General features: G+C 46.1%; 1 protein-coding gene across 1 annotated transcript in view; it reads right to left on the bottom strand.

The window, feature by feature from the left end:
• Window positions 1-3,987: 3,987 nt before the first annotated feature.
• STPG4 (sperm-tail PG-rich repeat containing 4) overlaps window positions 3,988-18,859 on the bottom strand; it is a 35,094-nt gene continuing 20,222 nt past the window's right edge. Inside the window, 3 exon segments of the mRNA XM_068966956.1 lie at window positions 3,988-4,007; window positions 4,010-4,109; window positions 7,617-7,721. Coding sequence (XP_068823057.1) covers window positions 3,988-4,007; window positions 4,010-4,109; window positions 7,617-7,721 — 225 coding nt within the window.

Raw genomic sequence — 18,859 nt, 5'->3', positions numbered from 1 at the left:
TCAGGCCCTGCTCACCTCTCTATGCAGAACCGCCTCCATTAGAATGCTCCAACAACCTGCTTCACTCAGTCCGGTCCAGCCCTGCCCTCTCCCCTCAGGACTCAGCCAGACACCACCATGGACCAATCTCTTCTTCTGAGCCGGAGTGTGACTTCTCAGGGCAACGGTGGCCCTGTCTTAAACCTTTGCAGGTTGGAGGACTACCTGCGGCCCCACCTAGCTGCTGCTGCTGCTGCTGCTAAGTAACTTCAGTCATGTCCAACTCTGTGTGACCCCATAGACAGCAGCCCACTAGGCTCCTCTGTCCCTGGGGTTCTCCAGGCAAGAATACTGGAGTGGGTTGCCATTTCCTTCTCCAATGCATGAAAGTGAAAAGTGAAAGTGAAATCGCTCAGTCATGCCCGACTCTTAGCGACCCCATGGACTGCAGCCTACCAGGCTCCTCCATCCACGGGATTTTCCAGGCAAGAGTACTGGAGTGGGTTGCCTTCTCCGGCCCCACCTAGAGTTACTGGTGATTGGTGTTTTCACACTGTCCCAGCAGATATTCTCAATCTTGGCCAATCACTGCAGTCACCTGGGTGTGGGGATAGGACAGGGGAAAAAAACTACTGGGTCTGAATCCTACCAATGAGTTTGATGATGGCTGGCAATTGCCAGGCTGTGAGATTTTTAAAGTCTCCCCAGGGGATTCTAAAATGCAGCTTAGAACAACTGATATGGAACTTGTGGAGTGTGTTTTCAAGATAACAGGGCTTCCAAAGTGATTCCAGGCTTGGGGACTGGAGCCCAGGCAGCTCGTGCTGTTTTGAGGCGGGTGGCACCGAGCGAGTGAGAGGTGGTGCTGGAGGCAGGGCCGCTCACCTGAGCAACCTGTGGCCCTTGGTCTCTGGGTCTGGAAGGTGTCCTCTGTGGGCCTAGAAAGCAGTGAGGGTGGGAGGGTTCATAGTGGGGATGAGGAGGAGGGAAAGAGGAGAAGAGAACAGAGGAGACAAGCTGTCCCCATCAGTGTGGTGACTTCTGACATGCTCTGACTCAGGGCAGAGGGAATTTCACAGGGCAACAGCAGATGATATTTGCAGCGAAGACGAGCCATTCCCTTCCATTAGGTTGAAGCCAAATTCCCAGGGCAACTGGGGTATGTGAGTGGGAGGGGAGAGACCAAGGGATGCTCAGGGAAGCCAGGGCAGGGACCTCGAGAAGCAAGCATCACAGTGGTCCATGCAGGAGGGCAGAGGGACCCTGGAGAGAAGGCCACTCGGGGATGTGGGATAAACACCACATTCCCTTCCATCTCTGGGCTTTTCTAACTCAGTTTGGACCTGTCACTGGATGCGCACAATGGCTGTAGCTGCTAGATGTTAATATCCTGTCTCGAAGCTCAAGCTCAAAGTCAACCCAGATCTGTCCAGTCTCTCCATGTTGGAAAAGACAGGAAGAGGCCCTGCTTTTCAAACACTGTCCCGGTTTTAGGCTCGTGGCAGGAAAAAGCCACCCAGAATCCCTCCGGGCTATTTGGGAAAGCCTCCCGCTACCTGTATGAAGTACTATTTAAAAGGCCAGAAGCTGTCAAAAAGAGGAAGCAAACCCTGCTCTCCTCACTGCCGGGTGCAGCCAGCCCTGTTGCTAGTACCTAGGGCACAGCTTCTGTGATATCACCCGAGTCACAGAGGAGGCAGAGAGCTGTGTCACGGACAGGGGGCAAGGCTGCTAGGGAGGACAGAGCTGGGATCCCCCCAGCTCCAGACAGACGATGGAAGCCACAGGAGCTGAGGGCAACGTTAGTGCAGACTCAAGACTCAAGGGTGTCCAGGTGGCCCTGCAGAATGTTCTCTCGCCGTTCCACCTCCACCTGACGTCCCGGCAGACCTCCCAAACCCCCTTCTTGCAGACCAGGCAACAGACATGCCCCGCTTCTTATGCTGAAAGGGTCTTCATTCTCTTCTAGAACATAGGAGAGCTGCCCTCCACCCCAACTACACACATGACAGAGCTGAGCCCTTGCAGCTGTGTCTGTCTGCCCCAGAGGCCGAGGCCCTCCTGGCCAGATCTGGAGGGGCCAGGGCGGACCCCTGACCCAAGCTGGCCAACTAGATTCTCTCTCCTGGGAACCCAGCAGGGGAATCAGGAGGGGCTGGTGACCTTCTTTAGGGGGTGACATAAACAGAAAGCTGTGTTAGGCCCAAGGCAGCCGGCCTGAGGGAGAAACAGCGGGAGGCTGAAGGAGGGAGAGGACCCACTCCCGCTCACACCCTGGCTCACACTGCGGTCTGGAGACACCCCCACAGATGTGCAGCACAGCCTCCCTCCTGCCCCTGCCAGCGTGAGGGCTCCCCTGACCTTCCACCCACAAGCCCCCAAACAGATGTGATCACCGCTCACCTCGCTCCTTCTAGAGCCCTGCCCCCACTGCCCTGTGCCCCAGGCACAACCTGGCCCACTGCTCCTGGAGAAAACGCCCTCCCTCAGAACCACCAGTGCTACCTTCTGATGCTGCCGGGGCCTCTGACCCACTTGGAGAATGAAACTGCCCCGTGGCCATCTGCTGATCAAAGTGGGGCAAGAGCAGCCACCCGAGGCGGCCGCCTCATCCTCCAAGGGGCCATTTTCTGCTCTGAAGGAACGCAGTGCAGGGAGTTTCTTCCATAAAAGCAAAACGTGGATAAACCCAGATGGGAGATGCAGGCCTCCCCTTCCTTGTCCCCAACGCCTACTTTACAATGGTATTTATAAGACTAGAGAAGTGGGTTTTTCTCAATATAATAAAATATAAGGATTTATGTTAGACTTTCTTTTTCTTTTAGTTTAAAAGATTCCTTCCTATTACTGATGAATGACTCTGTAGTCTCCCCATCCTTCCTTTCTCCTGACATCATTTCCCGAGCCCATGCCCTGGCTGGAGTCCCTGAGTGGGACTGACTGCTGGGCCTGTGATCTGCGCCTTGCCCAACCCCCTCCTGCTCCGCCTGCACCCTCCACTCTAGCTGGGCCTGTCTCCCTCTGTTCCCCTCCAGCAAACATCTCTTCCTGCGTTTCACTCAAAAAAGGGCTCCTTGCCCTCCACCTTCTTCCCTCTCCTCTCTGCCTGTCTCAGTCTCCTGGTCCCAGGGGTGCCAGCCAAGCTGCTGGCCGCACGCAGCCACCCTTCTCCACTGGGGCGGTGCTGCCCTGTCTCTGCTCCGAGCGCCCAGGCAGGGTCAGGATCGCTCCTCCATGCACTGGCCGCAGTGATCTCGCAGTTTCCTGAGCCTAGGGTGTGTCTTCCCAGTGGGACTGCCGTCCACATGGCAGCCACCCCTGAGCCGTACACACAAGGTAACCAGGAAGAGGTTCTGGGCATGGTTCTCAAAGCCTTCCTTGAGCCAGAAACTATTCCAAACTACCTTTCTGGCCTTGTCTCCCCTTTAACCCACCCTAAATTCAGTCACATGCTTCGTTCATTTTTGTCTTCACCCCCACTCCCCACCCCCAGCAGAGCGCTTTGCCTGGAGCATATCGTCAAAATATTTTTGTTAACTTGAAACCACAAATGCTCATCAGGCTGAAGCAATATTGTTCTTTTCAGGGAGATGAGATAGAGAAAAAACTATTGGGTTCCCGTCAAGTTCAGGATGGCCCTTGTTGAAGCGTCCAGGAGTCCATGAGGAATGACAACCTCAGTGCAGGGGAGACTCAGCTAGACAGCCCAAGGCGGCACAGAGCCCAGCGGACATCTCAGGGCCCGTCCAGGTGCTGTGAGAGCAGTCCAGGGACCCAGCCTCTGGGGACACAGCCTCTGACAATACACAGAGAGAGCATATAATTTACTGTTCAAACCGGGAGACTTCTGAGAGGGAACTGGACGTTTTGCTGGGACTATTCCAGATAAGTGGGCTGGGCAGTCAGGCCAGGCAATCGAATATGGTCTGTGGTCAAACTCTCCTAAAGAGGAGACAAAATAGAACTTACTAAAACTCAAGAGTTGCTTAGGGCCAAGGTGGGGTTTATTTATTTTAAAAGCCAATTGTGTTATTGAAGAAAAGGCTGTGTTCTCGGCCCATTTTGGCTATGGTGCGGGGCTGCTTGGGGAATTGCGCTGAAGCTGTATATGCTCCTGGGCCCGGGGTTTTCTGAAAACACAGCAGAGAACAGGAAATGATGATATAGTGACACCAGAACCTAGAGCCTCCTGAGCTTGGCTGTGGACTCAGGCGTGGCTGGCAAACCCCCACAGAGGGAGATGAGGGCTGCACTGGTCTGGGCTGAGGCCTGTGCACCTAAGAACTGGAGCCTGTCCTCGGCCCCTGTCCCAGGAGGCCTGCTCCTGTCCCCGGCTCTCCCCAAGGCTGCAGAGGTGCTGAGAGAAGGTCAGACAAGCAAGTGACAGCCCAGGGGAGGTGGGCTCACTCTCCCCCACACCTCAGGACATACTCTCTTTGGGGCATCCCGTCCCTGCGAATGCCAGCGCCCCCAGTGACTTCACGCTAGTGGTCATGGGTCTGAGAGGATGGATTCCGAACCTGAACAGTTGACCTCAGAAGCCCAAACTCCTGCGTTCCCATCATCTTCCCCAGTACAGAGTGACGTGCAGCGCCACCAAGGCGCGTGGACCTCAAGCTCAAGGGATGGATGAGTTCTGATTTTGAAAAGCCCTGCTTTCATTTTGATGAAATGCTTGAAAAATTCAGTTCAGTTTAGTCATGTCTGATTCTTTGCAGCCCCATGGACTGCAGCACACCAGGCCTCCCTGTCCATCACCAACTCCCAGAGTTTGCTCAAACTCATGTCCATCGAGTCGGTGATGCCATCCAACCATCTCATCCCCTGTCATCCCCTTCTCCTCCTGCCTTCAATCTGTCCCAGCATCAGGGTCTTTTCCAATGAGTCAGTTTTTCGTATCAGGTGGCCAAAGTATTGGAATTTCAGCTTCAGCATCAGTCTTTCCAATGAATATTCAGGACTTATTTCCTGTAGGATTGACTGGTTTGATCTCCTTGCTGTCTAAGGAACTGACAAGAGTCTTCTCCAACATAACCGTTCAAAAGCATCAACTCTTCAGCACTCAGCTCTCTTTACAGTCCAACTCTCACACCCATACATGACTCTTGAAAAATTATTCAACAAATTATTTAAACAAAGCTGCTCTTATGTCATGGTAAGATGCCAATGAATGTCATTCTCATGTCAGTGTTGTCTATGCTGAGGTGCACGCAATATTCTTGAATACCCCAAAAATTTTATCTTAGAGAGACAACGGTACCTCTATGTATGGTTAAGGAAAAGGTCTTAATGTCAGACAGGCCTGGATTCAAGTCCTAGTCCTATCATGAACGGCTCGATATGACACATGGTTCTTACTCCTCACCCATCAAATGAGGTTTTGAGGTTCACGGGGACCCCCAGGGACAGACAGCACCTGCCAGGCTGGCAGCAAGTACCGCTCCACACACCAGTTACTACCACTATTATGAGTCCCTATTATCACCAGCTTGTCACTGCCATCCTTCCCTGCAGTTTGCTATCTCTGCAGGAAGCAGTGAGAGTACAAACAAGATTACCAGAGCGGTCAGCCCAGGGTGCATGAGATCAGCTGCCTGCAGAACTGCTTTAAATGACAGGATGTTTCCCTGGCCAAATGCAAAGGGGCAGCTTGGGAATCTAATCAAGTCCTGGCCAGACGTCAAAGGAAGCTGAAGCCCTTATTAGTGCTCTTAATGAGGAAGCTGCCTGTGTGTGGAGTCCAGGAAGGCCAGTGCCTGAACAGGAGGTTCGGGGGCCTGGACCCCGAAAGGCCATCCTTCAGGAAGCTGCCGGCCGCAGTCCTCAGACCTTGAGAACATCCGGCTCTGTCCCCCAGCCCTGATGTCACTGCTACCAAGCATAATCCACTGTTTTTTGGCCTCCTTCCTAGTTTCCTACAAGGGGAGATGCTCCACGGAGCAGTGGCTCCAGACACCAGCCCCCTCGCTGGACACTTGTAAAGGAATACCACCACCTTCCGGCTTCTCCATCAGTCTCTTGGGATTTTGGTTAGCATGACTCCAACTTCCTGAAGAAGCTCAGCCGCGTGAGCTTGGATGAAAATCTGTTTGGATCGTGATCATGCCACTAGGGTGTGAGCAGCTGCTGGAGGGAACCACTAGCCTCCAGCTGTCTGTCTGCTTTTAGTCTTTCCGGTGAAAAGTGAAGTCGCTCAGTCGTGTCCAACTCTTTGTGACCCCATGGACACCAGGCTCCTCCGCCCATGGGATTTTCTAGGCAAGAGTACTGGAGTGGGTTGCTATTTCCTTCTCCAGGGAACTTCCCAACCCAGGGATTGAACCCAGGTCTCCCACATTGTAGACAGACGCTTTACTGTCTGAGCTACCAGGAAGTCTTTCTGGTGAGGCCTCCCCAGTCTTCCTCCAGAGAAAGACCCAATTAACATCTCAAATCAAGCTACAAACCAGTGAGTCTGGGGAACTTTCAGACTGAGGAACAACAAGGCCACAGGAATGAAAACTTTAAATAATTAAACAAACAACCCAAGCCACTTTCATAAGCTCCATGTTGAGCTTCCGCCATCTTTCTTGGTCTCCTCTAGGCCTCTGACGGAGAAGGCAATGGCACCCCACTCCAGTCCTCTTGCCTGGAAAATCCCATGGGCGGAGGAGCCTGGAAAGCTGCAGTCCATGGGGTGGCCAAGAGTCAGACACAACTGAGTGACTTCACTTTCACTCTTCACTTTCATGCATTGGAGAAGGAAATGGCAACCCACTCCAGTGTTCTTGCTTGGAGAATCCCAGGGACGGGGCAGCCTAATGGGCTGCCGTCTATGGGGTCGCACAGAGTCGGACATGACTGAAGCGACTTAGCAGCAGCAGCAGCAGCAGGCCTCCGAGGCTCTCACACCCTCCCAGAATCTACCTCCGTGTATATCTCCATGGACTCGAGCCTCTTTCCTGTCTGTCCTGAGTCCTTGGGGGCAGGGTGATGGGTCAGGACTCAATGGTCTCCTTTGGTTCAAAGATAATGTTTCTGCTGTGACTTTGTTCCCAGAAGGCACACACAGAGAGAAGGGCAGTTCTGTACGGGCCCACTGCTGGCCTCTATTCGTTAGAGGGGTTTCCCCACAAAGCAGCCAGGACATAATGTTGATGGCTAATCACTGTGCTGGCTGTTCTCAACTGGACTCATAATTCAGCCATAGTCTTTGGGCCTGGAGTCACTTTGAGCCTGAAGCTGGCTGAGGGCTTATCTAGTGAGCTCGATACTCTGCTGCCTTATCAAGCAATCTTAATGTATAAACACTAGAACTGTGGGGCTTCCCAGGTGGTGCCAGTGGTAAAGAACCTGCCTGCCAATGCAGGAGACATAAGAGACGCAGGTTCGATCCCTGGTTTGAGAAGGTCCCCTGGAGGAGGGCATGGCAACCCACTCTAGTATTCATGCCTGGAGAATCCCCTGGACAGACGAGCCTGGTGGACTATAGTCCACAGGGTCACAATAAGTAGGACACAACTAAAGCAACTTAGCACACACACTTGCACACTAGAATTCCATATAACTCTACTGCCCCCATCCCATTCCCAATGCCCACTCCACCCCCCGCATCAGCCACAAAACCTACAACTGTGTCTGTCTTTTAGGACACTCACTGAACAGGCAGGCAAGAATCGAGGTACTCTGGATTGAAAACAAGAAGTTACAGAACTTGCTGAAGGTATTTTCAAGTCATAATGACCTGGTCCTGGGCCTTCATGCTGTAGGAAAAAAAATGTTTTTGTTTCATAAATAGTGATAGCTGACACATTTTGATGCTTTACTTGTCTTGTATGAATAAACATATGAATCAGAGTGATATGGTAGAAGAATCCCTGGATTGGGACATGGAAGATCTTGTTAAGGTCTCCCCTGGCACTAGGCACTGTGGGAATAATACCTGCTTTTCCTGCTTTACCTGCCTTGTGGATGACTGTGAAGACTGCAGAGGAAATGACATGTGAAAGTCTCCCCTCTCCCAGGCCCCCCTGCCCACACCAGCAGGTCTCACTGCATTCTTGTCCCTCTGCTGATGGTGACTTACTGCTCTGAGCTGTTAGTTTTATAAAACACACTTATTCCTTCACACAAATGCAGCATATGTTCTCTTAGTCCCCCCAAAAGGTATTCCTAGCAATTCACTGCCCTACGTACAATGCCATGAGATTAACATAAGTAGATGGACACAATTTTAAAAAGACAAACAGCTCAGTAGAAAAGTTAGCAAAAGGCAACTCACAGAGAGGAAAGACAGTGAGGAAACCTCAAGTGAGGGGGGCGGAGCTCTAAGGTTATTAATAACAAACTCACTGGAAAAGACCCTGGTGCTGGGAAAGACTGAGGGCAGGAGAAGGGGACGACAGAGGATGAGATGGTTGGATGGCATCATCAACTCAATGCACATGGGTTTGGGTGGACTCTGGGAGTTGGTGACGGACAGGGAGGCCTGGCGTGCTGTGATTCAGGGGGTTGCAAAGAGTCGGACATGACTGAGCGACTGAACTGAACTGAAGTTCTAATTAAAAGAACAATGAGATATACTTTTGTGGGGGTCAGGAAAGAAAGAAAGAGATAAAGGAAGGAAAAAGGAAGAAGGGAGGGAGAAGCCAAGACCTTCTGCGGGGGTGGGGGGGAAGGGGGGTGGGGGCTGGAGCCCACGGCACGCACAACTTAGCTTGCAGGATCTTGGTTCCCAGAGAAGGCACTGAACCTGAGCCACCGCAGTGAAAGCCCTAAGTCCTAACCTCCAGTTAATTCCCAAGAAACTAAAACTTCATCCACAGTGTGGATATTCCTACATGACTCTGGCAGAACTGTTAATTTGATTAGCCTTTCTGAAGCATAATTAGGCAAGCTTGAAACAGCTTAAAAACACATATACCTATCCAAAGGGAGAGAAAGAAAAAAGGAGTCTGGTTACTCCTAATTGTTGCAGGAATCCAGAAGACAAATAATGAGTCCTGAGCCCAGATATGGCAGGAAAATGAGTACAGCCCAAACGCCACAGTAGATAAGGTAGAGAAAATGTTAACCTTTTTTTCCTTTCTAGCAATTCACTTCTTTTCCTCTCTCATTTTCAAATACCAGTGCTATTTGACAGAAAAAAAAATCTTTCTGGCCTGATGTTTTAGATCTGTCTCTGAATGACGCAGGAACTAGGGGAAGTAGGTGGGGGTGTAGACTGGCCAAGAGCTGGGCATTTTTGAATGGGTGAGTACATGCAAGTTCTATGTGGTATATATATTTGAAGTTTTCACAATACAAAGTTAAAGACAATATATATTTGTTATTTTGACCCAGCAATTCCATTTTTAGGAATTCTTCCGAAGAAAACAATTGAGAATGTGTACAAATATTTGGTCACAAAGACATTCCCTACAACATTGTTTCTAAGAGTTGAAAAATCAGAAATGAAAGAAATGACTAATGACGTGTGCTTGGTTAAATAAATTGTGATTCTTCCATCCAGCCATACAAGCTGATGAATGTCTATGGACATAAAGTCTACTCTCAAATATCATTAAGTGAATGCTCCCAAATATTGTTAAGTGAACAATACAAGCTTTAAAAAATGTGCATTAAAAAACTGGGAATGGAATGTTCACCGACAGCAGTTTTCTCCAGGTGGTAAGATGCTGAGTAAAAATAATTTTTTTTTTTTTCTTATTGGCTGCTTCTAATTTTTCTATGATGGACTTGAAAGTGTTCTCGAAATAAGAAAAAAAGTTATACTTAATGCATAGATAAATGAATATGGGAATTGGGTAAGTGAAAAAGGGGGTAGGGAAAAAAGATAAAATGAGCAGAAAGATTAGAACAGAAATGTATCCCGTAAGATCCTTGTAACACATGAGACTGAGCCACAGGTTAGCCCAATGGATTTGGCTGAATAAGCACCCAAATGTGGCCCCTCTGCACGATTTAAGAGCAAGGCTTTCAAAACCCTGTTTTCCTTCTGTGGCACAGCAGCACAATTAGAGGTACCATTCTCAATTATCCGCCACAAATGAAGTCTGTTATTATCAGCCAAGCACAAGTCTGATAATCAAGGGCTGTGTCTCATCATTTTACAACTCACGGCAGAGAGATGAAACAGCAGTGTCTTCAACCTGATGCATCTGTGGGACAGAGACCGCTGTCAGGGCAAGGCTTCTTCACTAGAGAAGTCTAAGCCACCATAAGCACACAGGATAGAAAGTCAGGGGAGTCTGGACAGGAATGGTTTGCCCAGAGTCCCCATGGTTTGGCCATAATAAATGCAAGTTCTCAAGCTGGAGTGGCAGCTGGGGCAAAAGATGCTGCTGAGGATGTCACCACTGACTCCATGCCTTTGACAGCCCATCCATCCATCTGTGGGATGGCTAAGAAACGCTGTGAACACTGCCCTTTCCCCACAAGCCTCATGTGGCTTTCACTTTTAAGCTTCTACGTCATGAGCTGCTTGAGAGTCCAGGTGCCAGGCCTGGCAAAGCCCTGATATGTGCCCATGCCATCCAGTGGCCTTCCTGCATGTGCTTGGCCATCTGACTTGGGACAGAAATAAATTACTGAATGCTATTTCCCCCCCATGTGTCACAGGGGACCTCTTAAGTGGGGAACATTAAGGAAGTTGATGCAGGCCCAAATTCTAATTCCAGAAGCCACAGGAATCCTGTTCTAAGTGAGAAGTAATGATCAGGCCAGGGTCCTGCAATGGGTGGGAAGCAGCTTCAACAGAGTTCCTGCTTCTGCCCCATCTGAGGACGGTGGGCAGAGTGGGAAGAGCTGAAAGGAGAGAAGAGAGCTTGGTCCAGGATGGCTCTGAATGTGAAGAGAAATGGACATATGGTATGAAGACATACTATGGCCTTGATCTTGAACTTCTTGACTTATTTGGTTCCAGTTCCATGCACCATAATGCTCAGTACCATTGCAGGCATCTGCTAAAGCTTTGCCACCACCACCTCCAACTCTCCAGGGCTGAGAGGATGGGACTGGCTTATGTATACAACACTGCTCAGGAACCGAAAGGTGCCAGGTACCTCTGAAAGGTAGATATGTGAGGGTAGATGAAGTTATCCCAAGATGTGTACTGAATTAAGTTCTCCAAAAATCTATAAATCCTCTGAGTTTTAGGTGTGTTTCATTATGCTGAATGCTGAATGATGTTCCCTCAAAATTCTTAAGACCTGCGGATTTGGAGTTCACAGTATCTCATAGTGTGACCTTGTCTGGAAATAGGGTCACTCCTGACTGTAGCCACAAAATTATAAGACGCTTGCTCCTTAGAAGGAAAGTGATGACAAACCTATTCAGCTTATTAAAAAGCAGAGACATCACTTTGCTGACAAAGGTCCATATAGTCAAAGCTACAGTTTTTCCAGTAGTCATGTACTGATGTGAGAGTTGGACCATAAATAAGGTGAGTGCAGAAGAATTGATGCTTTTGAACTGGGGTGCTGAAGACTCCTGAGTCCCTTGGGCAGCAAGGAGATCAAACCAGTCAATCCTAAAGGAAATCAATCCTGAATATTCATTGGAAGGGACTGACGCTGAAGGTGAAGCTCCAATACTTGGGCCACCTGATTCAAAGAGCTGACTCATTGGAAAAGACCCTGATGCTGGGACAGATTGAAGGCAGGAGGAGAAGGGGGTGACAGAGGATGAAATGGTGGGACGTATCACTGATGCAATGGACATGAGTTTGAACAAACTCAGGGAGGTAGTGAAGGACAGGGAAGCCTGGTGTGCTGTAATCCATGGGGACGCAGAGTTGGACGCAATTTAGAGACTGAACAGCAACAACCAGATATAATAAGTTAAGATACGGTCATTACAATGGACCCTAATCCAATGCTTCTTGGTGCTGGGAGGTGTCAGTACTTAGTTTTAAGCTATTTTCCTTTTAAAGTCATAAAGCTAAAGGGAACCTCGAAAGAGCACATGGTCTGTCTCTACTGATCCTAGGCACAAACAATTTTCAATGAATCATACTTGAAAAGAGAAAAAGTCAGAGATAAAATAAAATGTATAGCCCCAAATGTCTATATATATATATACACACACACACATGCAAAACACAAGAAATACACAACATAAACTGAAATTACTAGACATGGTGGTAAAGATGATCTCACCCAAATTTGGTGGGGTGGATGGTGTGATAACTGGACCACACTGCCCAGAAGAAAAGAGGTGCCCCAGCAAGGAGGGGAGAGGGCACATAGAGGAGCTGGACATGCCTCTGTGGGAATTCAGGAGGAGGCATGTGGCAGGGTGTATCCAACTCAGGAAACTCTAGAATTCTGTAAGAATAAGTCTAAAGGTTCAGAGGAGAAAGGAGACAAGTATGCTGGTGGCTAGGGTAGAACTAAACTTGGCAGGGGCCAAAAGTTATCCACGTTTGTGAAATTAAGAATTGACAGTACTGGGACTTCCCTGGTGGTCCAGTGGCTAGGACTCTGTACTCCCAATGTAGGGGGCCCAGGTTCAAACCCTGATCTCACGTGCTCCAACTAAGACCCAGCACAGTCCAATAAACAAATGAAAGTAAATTTGAAGAATTGATGGTATCTCTAAAGCTCCATACTTCTTAAAAAGCCCTAGTACATCTGTAGTTATATTTGAAAGGTTATATTTTTCTGTATGCAGGTCAGAAAGCAACAGTCAGGACTGGACATGGAACACAGACTGGTTCCAAATAGGAAAAGGAGTATGTCAAGGCTGTATATCGTCACCCTGCTGATCCCCTGGAGAAGGAAATGGCAACCCACTCCAGGACTCCTGCCTAGAAAATTCCATGGATGGAGGAGCCTGGTGGGCTACAGTCCATAGAGTTGCAAAGAGTCAGACACAACTAAGCAACTTCATTTTCACTTTATTTAACTTATATGCAGAATAGATCATGAGAAACGCTGGGCTGGATGAAGCACAAGCTGGAATCAAGACTGCCGGGAGAAATATCAATAACCTCAGATATGCAGATGACACCACCCTTATGGCAGAAAGTGAAGAAGAACTAAAGAACCTCTTGATGAAAGTGAAAGAGGAAAGTGAAAAAGGTGGATTAAAACTCAACATTCAGAAAACTAAGATCATGGCATCTGGCCCCATCCCTTCATGGCAAGTAAATAGGGAGACAGTGGAAACAGTGGCTGACTTCATTTTTGGGGGCTCCAAAATCACTGCAGATGGTGACTGCAGCCATGAAATTAAAAGACGCTTACTCCTTGGAAGGAAAGTTATGACCAATCTAGACAGCATATTAAAAAGCAGAGACATTACTCTGCCAACAAAGGTCTGTATAGTCAAAGTTATGGTTTTTCCAGTAGTTGTGTATGGATGTGAGAGTTGGATCATAAAGAAGTCTGAGCGCTGAAGAATTGATGCTTTTGAACTGTGGTATTGGAGAAGACTCTGGAGAGTCCCTTGGACTGCAAGGAGATCCAACCTAAAGGAGATCTCCATCCTAAAGGAGATTAATCCTGAGTGTTCATTGGAAGGACTGATGTTGAAGCTGAAACTCCAATACTTTGGCCACCTGATGTGAAGAGCTGACTCATTTGAAAACACCCTGATGCTGGGAAAGACTGAAGCCAGGAGAAGAAGGGGACAACAGAGGATGAGATGGTTGGATGGTATCACCGACTCAATGGACACGAGTTTGGGTAAACTCCAGGAGTTGGTGATGGACAGGGTGGCCTGGCGTGCTGCGGTCCATGGGCTTGCAAAGAGTTGGACACAACTGAGCGACTGAACTGAACTGAACTGATTTTTCCAAAAATGTTACCTACAAGTGAACTCTTTGAGAACACTGACACTGGGGCCTGTTTTAATCATCTTAACTTTCAGATTCCATTCAAACAGACATCTATTTGGCTTTTTTTCAATGTGACCATGTTTACTAATTATTTTTCTGCTCCTCACGGGATTTGAAGCTGAGTTTTTAATCAAATTAATTCCTTAATTGCAGAAATAACTGAAATGGTTCAGCATTCTTTCATAATGCTAGTACTTTTTTTAAAAAGGTTTCTTGATGTGGACCGTTTTTAAGTCTTTATGGAGTCTGTAACAGTATTGTTTCTGTTTTATGTTTTAGTGTTTTGGCTGAGAAGCATGTGGGACTTTAGCTCCCCAACAAGGGATCAAACCCCCACCCCCTGTATTGGAAGGTGAAGTGCTAACCACTGGACCACCAGGGAAGTCCCCATAATGTTAGTTTTAATGCAGAGAGTATGCCGTGAATCTGCTCTCCCCTCTTCAAACTTCTGTCAAATGCGACTAAGACAGATAAATCACATAACACTCATTTGTGTCTGGACAGACTCTTTCCTGTTTATCTGATCTTTTCCTATTCTTTATAGGCTTGTCAGGTTTTAAGAAATACAGAAACATCTTGAATACTTCTGACATCAAATAAAAGAAACCCATTTTTTTCATTTGACATGGTAAGATTTTATTTCTACTGCCAGGAAAGATGCGTATCTCTCATTTTTCATTTTATATGCAACTGTGAGAAATAATTGAAAAGAATCTGCTCAGCAAATCACTGTTGGAAGTCCCAAACCATATGAATGACCGAGTCCTAATTAAGTAGCAGTAATGGCATTATCTTTATTAAAGTAACAAAATATATTTATGTTGACCATTTCCATGGCTCCTTTCTTCAAACTATTTTTCTGACTTTTAAAAATTGTATTTTGAAAGATTATAATAGCAATGCAAAAGAGAGAAAGGAAGCAAACACCCACCGTTAATCACAACATCTCAGCATAGCCACTAAAAGCATTTTGCTGCATTTCCTGTTTTTAATAACATAACTTTTCTTACATGACTTTCATCATGATAGATATACCAAACTGCAACCTGCATTTTTTCATTATGCATGAGATCAGGGATCTCCCCTGCTGCACACCCGTTCCTTGGAAAAATCGCCTTCCATGAAACTGGTCCTTGGTGCCAAAAAGGCTGGAGATTGCTAAGTTAGTTCATAAACATTTCTGGTGCTATTTTACAATGTTAACAGTAATTATTTTAATGGCTGTAAAATATTCTTCTGTGTAGATATGTAATATTCTTTTAAAATTATTTCCTTCTCCTAGCTATGAAATTGTTGCTATCTCATCATCTTGCTATTATAAACAATCCCTTGATATTCTTTGCATAGATGAATATTATTGTAAATAAATTATTACTTTAGGAGAGTTTTCAAACAATGAAATTAATTGGCTGAAAGATATAAACAGTTTTGGTGGCTCAATACTTTGGTGGCTTTGCAAGGGGTTGTATTCTGTATACTTGCACCAGCAAGAGACTAGAAAAGCACTGATGCTATGGTTCATAGATACTGGGGAAAACAGACTTGGAAAAACAAAATCTTCCTTACTCCTCCTTACCTTAATGGGAGTATTAAATAAAGTCATCAGTATTCCCTATATGTTCAAAGAAGTTGTACAGAATATCTGCCATCCTTAATGCCCAAACTGTGAAATGCATTCAGGAGGGAACAAAGTTCACGCAATTTTTCTGCAGGTCAAGAATTAAAGGGACGGATGAGGGGAGGAGAAACTGCAAATGGCAAGTTCTACTTTGTCTGCTTTGCTTGGGTAAGAATGACTGATTTGTTGCAGTTTGTTTTCTACTCTTGGAAAAAATCCTGGGGACTTCCCTGGTAGTCCAATGGTTAAGACTTCATGCTTCCAATGCAAGGGGTGCAGATTCAATCACTAGTTGGGGAAATAAAGATCTCACATGCCTGCCATGCAGCCAAGAAAAAAAAAAAAAACTTGCTATGAGGGAACTGTGTGTTTGCATTGGATCTTGGGATCTGCAGGACTTGGTCATTATTATCATGGTGCTAAAAGGAAACGGTGACTGGTACAAGTTTCCAAATACAATTTTTTTCTGTGAGTACAAAAGGGCCCTTTTTACTTTTGGTAGAACATAGCTTCTGGTGTCTATTGCAAAATACTCACGCAAACATTCCCCTCAGTCTTTCCTACACACAAAGCAATTCTACTGATCCAGGTGGCAAAGAGTCAAACATGGCTGAGCATGCATGCATCCGCCCCAGCCATAATCAATTATTATTATTATTTCATCAATAACTGAAGTATCCAATAAGTATACAACCTTATATTGGTAATCTAAAGATTAGAAACCATCTTCCAACAGGGTTCCAAATCCCTTTGCAACCGCCTCTCCTGAGAGGCACCTACACCTCTGGGACAACGTGTAAATTCATCTACGGAATTCCTGACATAAACGAAAAGGCTGTGTGTTTTAACAAGTGCTAATGGCTTGTCCACATGGAGGGGCTTTCAGGCACATAAGATCCTAAAGTATTTTAAAATTCAAAGTAACTGTCCTTTTTACAACTAAAAAATGGCATAGTGACCTGCCACATTTTCACCTGGTTCTTCATTCTTTTGATAGGCTGCCCCTGGGGATTCTAGGTATAAATGATTGACACATTTCAACGAGCTGGTTTTTACAGATGATGGAATGAAAGGAGGAGGAGATATACTTGTAAGTATCCACCTTTTATAATTTGCCTTATTCTCTAAAGGGTTTAAAGTGACTCAGTGAATGTCTGTATGTCGTCATGCTGTTTTGCACCTGATCTGCAGGTCAGATTTCTGGTGACTGTAGGTTTCATGTGTATCAATGGTGAGGCAACCTGTCCTAAGTCAAGAGGGCTCAAGTGACACTGTGATCTTACACATAATACATTTTAAAAGAGTGATACATTTGTTTAAAAAAAATGCCCCCCAAAACTGAAGAGAATTACAAGTGACATTATATCTCTGGAGGGAATTTTTTAAATTTTTAAGGGAGAAATGGAAAAGGAAAGGATACAAAGATGTCATTTGTTGATTCAGCACATTTTTGAAGCACTGTACTAGGGGCTGGGGGCATCAGTGAATAAGACAGCCCCTTCTTTCATGGAACTTACGTTCCAGAAGGTAATTACAAACTCTCTGATCTGACGATATACACATTTTACATTTTAAACTTGTGTAAATATGAAAACACAAAAGTAAAAGCTAAAATTCCCCAAAAACTTCAGCAAATGCAAGCATTACTATTTCTTCATATATAGAGTGTATACAAAGCAACAAAAAAAGAATGTTAGGAACTTCCCTGGTGGTCCAGTGATTAGGAATCTGCCTGCCAATTCAGGAGACACAGGATCGATCCCTGGTACAGGAAGATTCCACGTGTCACAAGGCAACTAATCCCTTTCACACAACTACTGAGCCTGCACTCTAGAGCCAGTATACGCTCCAACAAGAGAAGCCACAGCGATGAGAAGCTCACATACTGCAACTAGAGAGCAGCTTCTGTTCCCCGCAACCAGACCCCGCGCACAGCAATGAAGATCCAGCACAGCCAAAAATAAATCAATAAAACTTTTAAAAAAGCCTTCCAGTGCGAGGGGTGCGATCCCGGGTCGTGGATCCCACAAGCCAAAAAAAAAGGAGGCATAAAACAGAAGCAATACCGTAACAAATTCAATAAAGACTTCAAAAATGGTCCACACCAAAAAAACCTTAAAAAAGAAAATGTTGTGATTCCACCTAGTAGATAACTAGGGGAAGAATGTGACCAGAAAGTGTGCAAGAAAAGCCACAAGGAACTAGCTAACAAATAATTAGAATGTGTAGCCTCAGATCCTATGGATTAAATTAAAATAATGAGATATCATTCTTTTACTATCAAATTAACAATGCTAAACAAGATTTATACAGATTTCTTGAAATGGATACTCTTTTAACTGCTGGTAGAGGTGTAAATTAATGTAATACTAAGGATCAAGGCATTGATTTCCAGAACATCTGAGATGATATTCTCCTAGCAACCATCATTTCTTCACACCGAGTGCCACAATCTCCCACCATTGGGATCAAAGCAGTTTGCTCTCCGCCGTTTACCAGTATGTGGATCTAAACTAAACTCACAAGTCTGCTCTGGGAATGCATGTTTAGGACAGACATGAATCACGGCCCTGGGCTAATTCTATATCTTGGAACCTTTTCCATGAAAGTATTCTTTTCACTTTGGTGAAGGACAGGATGTTCCAAGCTGTGAGTCATTTTTATTTATAAAACGGGATGGATGAGGTGACATCAAGGAAAATGGCAGAATAAGGATCTCCAAAAACCTTCTCTTCCATAGAAAGCAATGAGAACAAAGGCAAAAGCTGTCAGAACCAACAGCTTTGTGCTATTTCACATACCAGGCTGCTTACCCTTCAGGATGCCTGCTGCCTAACTTGGACTAAAACCCATTCAATTTTAACTGTTTACTAATAATAAACAAATCATTATTCAACTCATGGCATTCATTGAAAGCACGCATTTCAAAGGAAATATAATATCACCCAGTGTGTGAGGGTAAGGGAACTGTCTTGACCGCTTACTGCCAAAGCCAATGCATTTATTATCACACGCATTTATTATCACTCCTCCCTTGTCAAATAAAAAGGCACAACTACCTCTTCCACCCAGACACACACACCACTATACACACATATATACACACACATACAATCAAGAGAAGAGATAACAGTCAACAGAGATCATGTATATTGAGAGAATGTGAAGCAGTTTGGAGGAATGGTCCTTGACGTGGCAGGGTGGAGAAAGCTGAAGCCTGGTGCATGGAGAGGGCCTGCTGATGAGAAGTGGGCTGCTTTCCTCCACAGAATCCAAGAAAAGCTCAGGAATCTCAGGCCTTAGGCATCAGTGAAGTGCAGCAGGGTTGACTGAGCTCTTTTCTCTAGGTCCCCACCTACCTACTTTCAGCAGTCAGGCAGCTGCCCTTTCCTCATCCCTGTAGGAGATGAAAGGTTTCATTTCTAAAGAGATTGAGCCATAGA

This window comes from Capricornis sumatraensis, chromosome 1, assembly GCF_032405125.1.
Source record: "Capricornis sumatraensis isolate serow.1 chromosome 1, serow.2, whole genome shotgun sequence".
Classification (NCBI taxonomy): Eukaryota; Metazoa; Chordata; class Mammalia; order Artiodactyla; family Bovidae; genus Capricornis; species Capricornis sumatraensis.
This window is presented reverse-complemented; position numbering and strand designations above follow the sequence as displayed.